The sequence below is a fragment of the Miscanthus floridulus genome, chromosome 1 (assembly GCF_019320115.1).
Source record: "Miscanthus floridulus cultivar M001 chromosome 1, ASM1932011v1, whole genome shotgun sequence".
NCBI lineage: Eukaryota > Viridiplantae > Streptophyta > Magnoliopsida > Poales > Poaceae > Miscanthus > Miscanthus floridulus.
In genome coordinates this window covers 22,931,962-22,943,317 of record NC_089580.1, presented here as the reverse complement: position 1 = coordinate 22,943,317, position 11,356 = coordinate 22,931,962, and the positions used below count along the sequence as shown (strand labels likewise).

Genomic DNA, 11,356 nt, shown 5'->3' with positions numbered 1-11,356 from the left:
CTACTACAGTTCTGCTGAGGGGTGCTGCTGTAGCAGCAGCTTCAGCAACCACTTCCGATTCATTTTCAACTGTATTGAACTGGATGTTGAACTTTCTAGCAGAATTAGCTCTGTTTTTTTTTGGTATTTTTTGGTTTCACTCTCTGTGTTCCTATTTTTTATGGCACTGCCTGTGTTCATATAAATTTATCCATCAATGGTTGAATGTAACTTCTAAGTCACCTGATGATGGAATCATATGGAGCCACTGAATCATTGTTTATGACACAATTCGTTTACTTTTGCAAGATGACTTGGGTTCAACAGAAATTATCCCAATTATGTAAGTCCGTAAAGGGATAGACCTTTTATTCAACATCAAGACATATCTTATTGTTTGGCCATACAAAAGAAGCCGCCGATCAGGTTCTTGGGCATTTCTCCACTGTCCCGTCCTTCAAGTAGATGGTGCAGCCGTCCTCGTTGGCCAGGCAGCAGTTGCACGCCGGGTTGAGCTTCGCGTTGCCTGTGGACGGGCACGTCATGTAGTCCGCTTCCAGGCAGATCTCGATGCACACCTTCCCGTCCTTGTCCTTTGCTTCCAATCCTGGAGTGGAGCCCATCACTATGAGCCCTGCATAATTAAGAAATGAGCATCATTCAAGACGGAGCAAGAGAACGATGGCAGAGAAGAATCAAAGCGAGAAGAGAGGGTGTAGAGGCAGCTTACCACGCAGCAGGAGAGCCACTGGAAGAAGTCTGGAAGAGCAAGATTTGATGGTGGCCATGTTCACAGCTTCTGATGGTGGCCATGGTCTCTGCAGTAGTGAAGTTTATATATAGTGTATAGGAAGCTTGGTCAATATATCCTGCAGCAGCACCAAAAAAAGAGAAGACTGAAGATATGCAACTTGTGTGAAGGCGAGCTGCAATAAGTCAGCAAAATCTGGCTTTGCGTCTGACTAGCGTGTATTTCTGATTTCTCCTTTTGACTTTGTAGGTAAGCACCGACCCAGAATTTAAGAGTGTGATCTGGATCCAAGCTAAGATGGTCTAGTCAAAGAATCGTCACTCTTCTTTCTTGTAGATCCTGAAGAAAAAAAAATCGTCACTCTTTTCTTTCTTGTAGAACCTGAAATGCTGTTTACTATTTATTGAGATGTGAGATCCATATACGTAACGAGCAGAAGGAATAATACCATAGTCCAAATAGCTCAGATCCATACATTATTACCAACTCATGTTTTCGTTCTCACTTTACGCAAAAGAATTAACCGGGGATGGTGATAATGATTCTATAACCTTTATATGTTGGTCTAACCCACATTCAACAACCAAGGTGGTATTAAACCCTACAATCTCATCTCAATACATAATACGGACCACTATGGGCCAAATCCAAACTAGACTCAGGGCATGCTTGTTCCTGGGTGTGGCTAGCCTTGCCTGGCCTCACCTCTCTAGCTCAAGCAACAAGAAGCTTGTCCACCTAGGAGAGCCAATTTGGCTCTCTTGCAAGGATAAGGGCAAATCTTTTCAACAACCAAGGTGATATTAAACCCCTACAATCTCACATTAATACATAATACATGTCACTATAGACTAAATCCAACTTGATTGAAGGCATGTTTGGTTCCTAGGTGTGGCTAGCTTGCCTTGCCTCATCTCCTTGGTGCAAGCAACGAGAAGCTTGCCCATCTAGGAGACACAATTTGGCTCTCCCACAATGGCAAAGCAAATCCTACCCACACAGGTCCCTAAGTACTCTGGCTAGGCATCCAAACAAATAAGTTGGCTTTATATCCTCGCCCAACGAGTCAACATAGTTGCTAGGTGAAGAAGTATAACCAAACAGCCCCTGAATGTCACATATATGACCCCTCCTCCTTTTCTCAATTGGGTCAACGTCCTCGTTAGTACAACACACTTACAATTGGGCAATGACCGGAACGATGACAAAAAATATTTCTTCTTTGTATATGCGATCGTGCATCCGGTACCGGCACATGTGTGTGTCCACGAAGGTCAGCCTAGATACCATTTACACACCCCTAGAGTTCAAACAACTTAGATACACTATGCACGTTGAGTGAACCGCACATTACCACCAACTTATACTGTCGGTGCAGAAAGTGACCAACTAGTGAATATTTGTAGTTTTGCTGTACGTTGTGATCGGAGGTGGCCTAGCACTCAATGACACAGGATTTATACTGGTTCGGCCAACGTGCCCTACGTCTAGTCGGGGTCGGTCGGTGACTTTATTCCTGAGCCCAGGTGCTCGAAGTCTGTAGTGGGGTTACAAACAAGAATGAGAAAGGAGAGGGTGTACAAGAGATTCGGTTGGCTCTGACCGGAAGGGTTGCGGTCGGAACTTGGTGGTCCTGCGGTTGTAAGGTATTGATGTCGATCTAGTGAGTCTAAGCTTGGTGAAGTCGATCTCCCCTCGTTGGAGGGAGCGCATCCCCTTTTATAGATGAAGTGGATGGCTTTACAGGTGAGAGGGAGAGAGTACAGATGTTTCTAAGCCTTGCTGCCTACGTTGATGAAAACTGGATAATGGTTGACGCCCCCCAATACCGTCGATGTTGCTGTAGGATGTCAGATGTGCACGGGAGATCGAGCTATCTTCTTCAGGAAGGATAATGCCGGTACCTGCAAATACTTTTTGATGCCTAGTGGCATGTGAGGAGCTGCGCCATGTTCACCCGGTATGGCAAATCCTAGAGCCCATACTGCGATCGATGTCCAGAGACACGCGGGGGGCTTACCGTATGGGAGTTTCCAGCGGCCCCTACAATACTTTGTGTCAGGGTGGCTGCAGAGCACTGTTTCGTACATGGTATGGTCCCTAGTACAGTGGTTTTGACTTGTGAGCCATGCCTTGCCTTTCTCCGCACGTCTTCTAGTTCCTTCTGAACGGGGAGCCCCCGGTCAGATGGCTCCAGTCGGCTCTCAGTGCGCCGGTCGGAGAAGAGCGATGAGCAGGGTTCCCATGAACCCCGGTCGTGGGGTCGGAGTCGCGGGGTCAGAGTAGGAAGCAGCGTTTCAGGCCTTCCGATTGGAGAAACCGCTCAGAGACGCACTGGTGCCCGAAGCGAGCGCTCCAGTTGGAGAGGTGGGCCGAAGAAGTTGTCGAGCGAACGCTTGTTCTTAAGGGTAGACCTTCCGGTCGGCGACCGAACTACCCTTTTGGCCTGCTATGTTTTAGATTTTTGGGCCGACCCATGAACTATATGTTGTTTTCCTGGGTCGAGCCCGGGCATGGAAGCTGGTCCTCGAGGGACCCCGGGTTTATGAACCCGACAGGAGCCCCCGAGCCCTCAGGCGATTTGAGCTGAATCGTCCAGGGGATTTTTTTGTCTTGCTGGCGGGTGCGCGCGAGCGCACCCACGGGTGTAGCCCCTGAGCCCCCGGGTGGTTCGGGCAGAACCGGCTGGGGGGTTCTTTGTGTTGTGTCTATGGGTGCGCGTGTTTTGAGTTTTAAGACGTAATTTTGTTTAACCATGGCGTCGTTGTGCAGCCGAGGTGTTTTTAAGCGCGGGGATTGGATTGAGACAGAACTTATTGATCCCGACGCCGGTGCACATCGGGGATCGGGCGAGGAAGTTTAGTTTTGGATGCAATAGAGTTTGATCTTTGGCATCGGTGCGCGCCATGGGATCGGGTAAGGTGGAGTTGCGAGTAGACCTAGGCATCGGTGCTCGCCATGGATCGAGAGAGTTAGTTTTAGTTAGTGAAGCCATTACGCGAGTTCGAAGTCGTGGTCCCAAAAGCCGTAGCCGGATGTCACCGATCCAGTCGACACGATTTCGGAGTCACGGTCCCAAGAGCCGTAGCCGGATGTCGCCTATCCTGTCGACGTGAGTTTGGAATCACGGTCCCAAGAGCCATAGCTGGATGTCGCCAATCCTATCGACGTGAGTTCAAAGTTGCGGTCCCAAGAGCCATAGCCGGATGTCGCCGATCCTATCGACGCGAGTTCGGAGTTGCGGTCCCATGGCATTTAAGCCCCCAAGCCTTGTTGGGCCTTCGTGGGGGTCGATGTGAGTTGTTTTGCGATACCCCATTTGGTTCCTCACAACCGAAGGGACTGAGTTTCGTCGCCTGTCCCGATCGCTCAGGCTCAAAGACTAGCTCGGTGAGCTCGCTAACGGGTGTGATCGAGCGGAATCTGGGTCCGTCGTTCATGACGGGGTTGGCATAGCCCTCTTGTGGCATTCCACTACTCCTTTACCTACAACTAGGCAGATGCCTAGGTCATTCCGGAGACTGACCCGGGTGGCCTGACGGCCTTTCCTCGATGGAGATTCTGTGGGTCTAGCGAGAGGTTCATAATCGAACGAGAAGGTTGAGATGACTCGGTTTGCCAGACCGGGCGAAGGCCGCACGGTTCCTCATCTACGGTTTTCTTCCCTGGCTCTGTTTGGTTGCTCATGTCAAATGAGGCAAGCCGCCGCTTCATGGCGCAACACGGGGCGTTCCAGTGCATTTCGCTGCACGTGCGATGCTTAGTTCCCGAGCCCCCGGGCGGTTCATGCCCTAACCGTCTGGGGGGGGGTTCAGGCGTATGAGATGAATGCACGTATGAATGTATGAATGATTTGTAATGAAATAGAGGGGGGTTTGGTAACGTTTACCTTGACGACTGGAGTGATGGGGCTTGGAGGGCTTTAGTCGGAAATGTCCGCCCGGGACCCGTGCTCGTCGTTCGAGACGGAGTCGACATGGCCTACATGAGGCGTCCCTTTGCTCCTTACTTGTCGCCTGGTGTCCCTCCTAGGTGACTCAATCGACTCAGGGAGGTCTGGTGGTCTCTTCTGGCGGAGATTCCTCGCTCTCTCTTCCTTCTTCTTTCTCACCGAGAGTGCCTATACGTTGTGGTGGTTCCTAAGTGAGAGAAAGAGTAAGTGATGTCAGATTGGAGGTGACGCTGGATCTGGTCTGTGAGGTCTTCTTCGGGATAGAGCCGTGTGTAGACTTTCTGGTGGATCTTTTCTGAGCGAGCCTCGTCAGAGGGGAGGTTACTCATGACTATGCTGGTGGAGGGTTCCGTGCCTACAGCTGCTCAAGTTGGCCAGTTCATAAAGTTTGATGAGAATTCTTCCAGCCATGGCGACCTTACCTCGGTAGCGGTGCCCCCCCCTCAGGAGCTGCCTTGATTGCATAAGAAGGTCAGGAGCTCCATGTTCTTCTACTGAGCATCTATAGGTGCCACGCTCTTGAGGTACCTATTGCGTTTTGCCAAAGTTTTGAAGGAACAGAACCGAGCGATTTCTGACATTCAAGTGAAGTTGTCGAGTGGCCATAGTAGTTTTTGTAATAGTAGAAAAATGTAATGGTTAAGTTCATGGGGGGGAACCCCTGTGTTTAAATGTTCGTGTGTGTTTTAATGACTGCAATCGGTTTTTGTTTTTGTGATGGAGTTGCTCCGTTCGAGGAAGCTTGTTCCCTTTTGTTCCTTAGTTCTCCCTTAGCATAATTTTGTTTTAAATTTCTTTCTCTCTCATACCTGCCCATTTGTTTCATGGGCTGCAACTTCACAAGCCCGGGGCATGGCTCGCAAGGCTTGGCCGGTCGTAGCCGTAGGAAAAGGCGGGGTGCAATCAGTCGGAACATTCTAAAGTAAAGTTGCGTAAGGTAAATCAAAGGAGCGAACTGCCCTTTCGTTTGGATAAGGAGTTTCTCCATATGAAAGTAAAGGGAAAGAGAGGCAATACTCAATATTTGTATATTTATGGAGCCCCTGAGCGACCCGGGTTGAAAGTGTTCGAACGGGGGCGCTCTTACAGGAGCATGTGCTTTAACCGAAGGTGTTTAGACCGATTCTAAGGGAAAAAACGACGTAGCTGTTCAATGTTCCAAGTGTTGTTGAGAACATTGCCGTTGTTGTCCTCTAGTCGGTAGGTGCCCGGTCGGATTACTTTGGTTACCATATAGGGTCCTTCCTAGGGTGGAGAGATCTTGTGTTTTTCCTTCGTCGATTGGGTCCTTTGGAGCACGAGATCACCGACTTCGAGAATCCTTCCTCTGATCTTCCTTTCGTGGTACTTGCGGAGGGTTTGTTGATAGCGAGCAGAGCAGATGACGGTTGTCTCATGGGCCTCTTCGAGCAGGTTGACTGTGTCTTGTTGAGCCACCGTGGCTCAGTCACGGTCGAAAGCTTTTACTCTCGGTGCGTCGTGGTCGAGGTCGAAGGGCAACACAACTTCTGCTCCGTAGGTCAGGAAGAAAGGTGTGAATCCCATGGATCGGTTTGGGGTTGTTCTTAGGCTCTAAAGGATCACTGGGACCTCTGCAACCCACCGCCCGACGTGTTTGTTGAGTCGGTTGAAGATGCGCGACTTGAGTCCTTGGAGGACCATGCCATTGGCGCGTTCGACCTGACCGATAGTTCATGGATGTCCAACCGAAGCCCAATTGATTCTGATGTCGTATCCATTGCTGAAGTCTTAGAACTTTTTCCCGGTAAAGTTAGTCCTGTGGTCAGTGATAATACAGTTAGGAACACCAAATCGATAGATGATGTCGAGAAAGAATTTGACCGCCTCTTCTGAGCGAAGATTGGTGATGGGCTTGGCCTCTATCCATTTGGTAAACTTGTCGACTACTACGAGTAGGTGAGTAAAATCGCCTGGACCTTTCTTGAGAGGTCCTACCATGTCGAGGCCCCAGACCACGAATGGCCAAGTGATTGGGATGGTTTGGAGCTCTTGCGCTGGTAAATGGGTTTGTCGAGCGTAGAACTGGCATCCTTCGCATCTGTGGACGACCTCATCTGCATCTCGTAGCACGGTGGGCTAGTAAAAACCTTAGCGAAAGGTTTTTTCGACCAGGGACCTTGGGGCCACATGATGCTCGCGTATCCCGGAATGGACCTCGAGGAGGATCTGTTTTCCCCGACTGGCGGGAACGCACTTCATGAGCACTCCTGACGGACTCTATTTGTAGAGTTTGTTGCCAAGCAAAACAAAGGTCTTGGTGCATCGAGCGATTCATCGGGCTTCAGTTCTTTCAGGTGGGAGAACCTCCTCGAGGAGGTAGGCGAGTAGTGGTACTCGCCAATCGGTTTGATCGAGTGCCAATACGGCGACGTCCGCGGGTGATGTCGTTATAGAGGTACTGGGATCAGAGCCCCCGAGTGTCAGCTGGCCGTCGAGGCATGTCTAGGTCGAACCTTCTAGGATACGGGTGGACGGCTCATGGACGTCATTGATAAAGACTCCGCTTGGGGACAGATCTCTCCTGGCGGCCAATTTTGCGAGGAAATCGGCGGCGGCGTTGTCCCTTCGAGGGACGTGATGCAGTTTGATTCTCTAGAATTTGTCCTCGAGCTTACGCACCTCTTGGCAGTATGCTGTCAAGAGGGGACTTTTGTAGGAGGACTCCTTCATGACCTGATCAACGACTAGTTCCGAGTTGCCGCGGACATAGAGTCGCATAGCACCGAGCTCGATGGCGATGCATAGTCCATTGATAAGGGCCTCGTATTCCACGTCGTTTTTTGAAGCTGAAAAGTGGAGGCGGATGGCGTAGCGAAGCCTACTCCCGTCTGGCGAGATAAGAACCACTCCAGCCTCCGAGCCAGGCACCATTACGGACCCATCGAAGTACATTGTCCAGTACTCGTGGGAGACGTCCTGGGCCGGTAGCTGGACCTCCGTCCATTCGGCGACAAAATCCGTGAGAGCCTGAGACTTAATTGCGGTGCAGGGGGTATACCTGATGTCATGGCCCATGAGTTCAAGGGCCCACTTAGAGATTCGTCCTGTGGCGTCACGATTGTGGATGATGTCTCCGAGTGGGTATGAAGTGATGACTATGACTTCGTGGTCGGTGAAGTAGTGTAGGAGCTTCCTGGTGGCCATTAGCACGGCGTATAGGAGTTTCTGCACCTAGGGGTACCGAACCTTGGGGTCGGTAAGTACTTCTCCAATGAAGTACACGGGTCGCTGTACCTTGAGCGGCGTCCTGGTTCCTCCCTTTCGACGACCAAGGCGGCACTCACCACATGGTTACTTGCCGCGACGTAAAGGAGGAGGGGTTCTCCCCATTTGGGAGCGACGAGGATCAGGGTTGACATCAGGGATGTTTTGAGGCTTTTGAGAGCCTACTGGGCTTCCTTGGTCCAAACGAAGGTGTATGTCTTTTTGAGGAGCTTATAAAGTGGCAGCCCCCATTCGCCAAGCCGGGAGATGAAGCGACTAAGGGCGGCTAGGCAGCCGGTGAGCCTTTGTACGCCTTTTACATTGCGTATGGGACCCATGTTGGAGATGGCTATGATTTTTTTGGGGTTGGCTTCGATGCCGCGCTCGGATACGATGTATCCAAGCAGCTTTCCTCTTGGAACCCCGAAAACACATTTTTTGGGATTTAGCTTGATGTTGAACCTTCGAAGGTTCATGAATGTTGTGGCCAAGTTTACGATCAGGTCGCAAGCTCGAGCCATTTTGACCACTATATCATCAACATAGACGATGATTGTTGGTTTCAACCGTTCAGCCTGGTCAGGCTGATTAGGCGGGTCGATTTGGTCGGCGAAGCATTGCTGCATGCACCTTTAGTAGGTGGCGCCAGCATTCTTCAGACCGAAAGGCATGGTTACGTAGCAGTACGAACCATACGGGGTGATAAATGAGGTTGCGAGCTGATCAGAATCTTTCATCGCAATCTGGTGATAGCCTGAGTAGGCATCCAGAAAGGAGAGGATCTCACAACCCGAGGTGGAGTCAATTATCTGGTCTATGCGTGGTAAAGGAAAGTGGTCCTTCGGACATGCTTTATTAAGTCTGGTGTAATCAACGCACATTCTCCACTTCCCGGTCTTCTTTTTGACAAGGACGGGATTAGCGAGCCAGTCGGAGTGGGAAACCTCCCTAATGAATCTGGCTGCTAGGAGCTTGGCGATCTCTTTGCCTATGGCCCTACGCCTCTTGTCATCGAAACGACACAGGCGTTGCTTGGCAGGCCTTGAGCTCGGGATAAGGCATAGCGCGTGCTTGGTGACTTCTCGTGGTATCCCTGGCATGTCAGAAGGCTGCCATGCAAAGACATCATGATTGTTGCGCAGGAAGTCGACATGCTCGCATTCCTATTGGGCCGAGAGCTGGGTCCTAATTCATACTGTCTTGGTTGGGTTGGTGGGGTCGATACCCACCGCCTTGGTTTCCTCGAGTGGGCGGAAGGCCATCGAGGAGGTTGGTTTGTTGTAGTCTAGGACTACTGGGGTTGACGACTCCCCGAGCTGCAGGAGCTCAGATGAGTTGATGACCGCAGTGGTGAGCTCGTAGTGCTCGCGGTCGCACTCGAAAACATGTGAGAAGGTGCTACTCACTGTGATGACACCGTTTGGTCTCGGCATCTTTAGCTTGAGGTAGGTGTAGTTGGGGATCACCATGAATCTTGCGTAGCATGGCTGCCCCAAGATGGCGTGGTAGGACCCTGGAAAGTCTACCACTTCAAAGGTGAGGACCCCCGAGCAGAAGTTGGCTCGGCTGTCGAATGTGACGGGCATATTGATCTGTCTGAGTGGGCATGCCTACGCTCCCGGGATTACCCCGTGGAAGGGGGAGCCCGCTAGGCGGAGCTTCGATCAGGGGATGCGCATGGCATCGAGGGTGTCGACGTACAGGATGTTGAGACCGCTGCCCCCATCCATTAGCACCTTGGTGAGGCGCTTCTTGTGGACAATGGGGTTAATGATGAGCGGGTAGCATCCTGATCTCACGACATAGGAGGGATGGTCCCTCTGATCAAAGGTGATCGGGGATTCCGACCAGCTGAGAAAGGAGGGGACGGTCGTTTCGGCGATGCACGCCTCCCTGTAGCGTACCTTATACTAGCGTTTGGACCAGATGGCGTTGGACCCAACCGAAGATCATGATGCACTCCTCAGGTTTAGGGAAACCATCCCCATCCTTGCCTGCCGTGCCACCCTCTTGGCTACCGGCTCCTTACCGCCCCCTCCTTTGGCGCGTCGGCCTGTCGGAGGAAAACATTTGAGGACCTCGCACTCCTTGTAGAGGTATTTGACGAGATAGGCATGATTGGGGCACGAACCATCCATGAGTTTGTTGAAGTGGTTAGGCAGTCCCTATTGGGGCTGCCTGGGTGTGCGATCAGCTACGGCAATAAACACGGTGTCGTCTGACCGGCGTCGATCCTTCCTGTTCTTCTTGCCCCTCTGAGTGGAGGGGCCTTCATCTAGATCCGCACGCTTGGGCTTGCCTTTGTCCCAGCCTCCGCTGAAGACCGCTCCGACCGCCTCCTTGCCAGAGGCATGGTTGGTGGCGACGTCAAGCAGATCGTGGATGGTGCGGGGTTTTAGGCAGCCAAGCTTGTGGATCAGGGACTCATAGTTTGTCCCAGAGTGGAAAGCACTGATGATGTCTACGTCTACGACATTAGGGAGGGAGTTACAACATTGGGAAAACCTACGGATGTAATCCCATAGGGATTCACTGGGCTCCTGCTGGCAGCTCTTGAGGTCCCAGGAGTTTCCTGGGTGGCCGTACGTCCCCTAGAAATTCCCGACGAAGACCCTCTTGAGGTCTGCCCAGTCATAGATGCTGTCGTGTGGAAGGAATTTGAGCCATGCCCGAACATGTTCCCCGACGCAAATGGGAAGATATTGGATGATGAAAAAGTCATCATCCACTCCTTCGGCTCGACAGGCGAGCCGGAAGTCTTCAAGTCAAATGCCTGAGTTTGTCTCCCCGGTGTATTTGGTGATGTTGGTGGGAGGCCGGAAATGCTGTGGGAATGGTGCTCTCTGGATGCGCCGGCTAAAGGCCCATGGCCCCGGGCCCTCAGGGCTGGGGCTCTAGTCATCCAGCTGGCGACCGCACCTGGGGCGCGTTTCACCGCTTCCCTCGATGGTTCAGCCAGGGTCCATGTCGCCTGCTGCCGTATGGCGGACGTCGTTGTCGTGTCGGGCCCGACGATGGTTGCTAGTGACGCTACAAGCGTCTAAAGGGTCGAGATGGCGGACTAGAGGGGGGTGAATAGTCTTTTCTAAAACTTAATCGCGTCAGCTAACTGATACAAATGCGGAATTAAAACTATCGGTCTAGCCAAGACTATACCCCACTATATGTGTTCACTAGCACCTTGCAAAGATAACAATTATGCAACAAAGGTGCTAGGCTAGTTAGAGCTTTCATAAACAATTCTAGGAGCACGGTTACACAAACCTATGCCACTAGTATTTTAAGCAATAAGAGAGCTCCTACACATGCTAGTAAGCAAAAGCATAAAGCTAATAAAGCTCTCTAGCAATGCTCAATAACAAGGCAACCAATGCCTAATTAGAGAGCGCAAATACTTAGCTACACAAACTAAGTAATGTGACTAACAAGGTTACTAAAACCAAATTAGC

At 51.1% G+C, this 11,356-nt stretch overlaps 1 protein-coding gene across 1 annotated transcript; it reads right to left on the bottom strand.

Moving 5' to 3' along the window:
* Positions 1–286: 286 nt before the first annotated feature.
* On the bottom strand, positions 287–769 carry LOC136476006 (proteinase inhibitor type-2 CEVI57-like). Its single transcript, XM_066473674.1, has 2 exons — positions 710–769; positions 287–613 (listed from the first exon to the last, which is right to left on the bottom strand). Exons 1-2 carry the CDS (start codon positions 765–767, stop codon positions 402–404), a joined length of 270 nt encoding a protein of 89 aa, XP_066329771.1. The 5' UTR covers positions 768–769; the 3' UTR covers positions 287–401.
* Between the last annotated feature and the right edge of the window lie 10,587 nt (positions 770–11,356).

What these genes read in the sequence shown, in the direction of transcription:
- LOC136476006 (XM_066473674.1), bottom strand. Translation starts at nt 767, where the DNA reads ATGGCCACCATCAAATCTTGCTCTTCCAGACTTCTTCCAGTGGCTCTC. An exon ending in AGTGGCTCTCCTGCTGCGTG is followed by an intron (nt 614 to 709) that starts GTAAGCTGCCTC and finishes TTAATTATGCAG; the next exon opens with GGCTCATAGTGATGGGCTCC.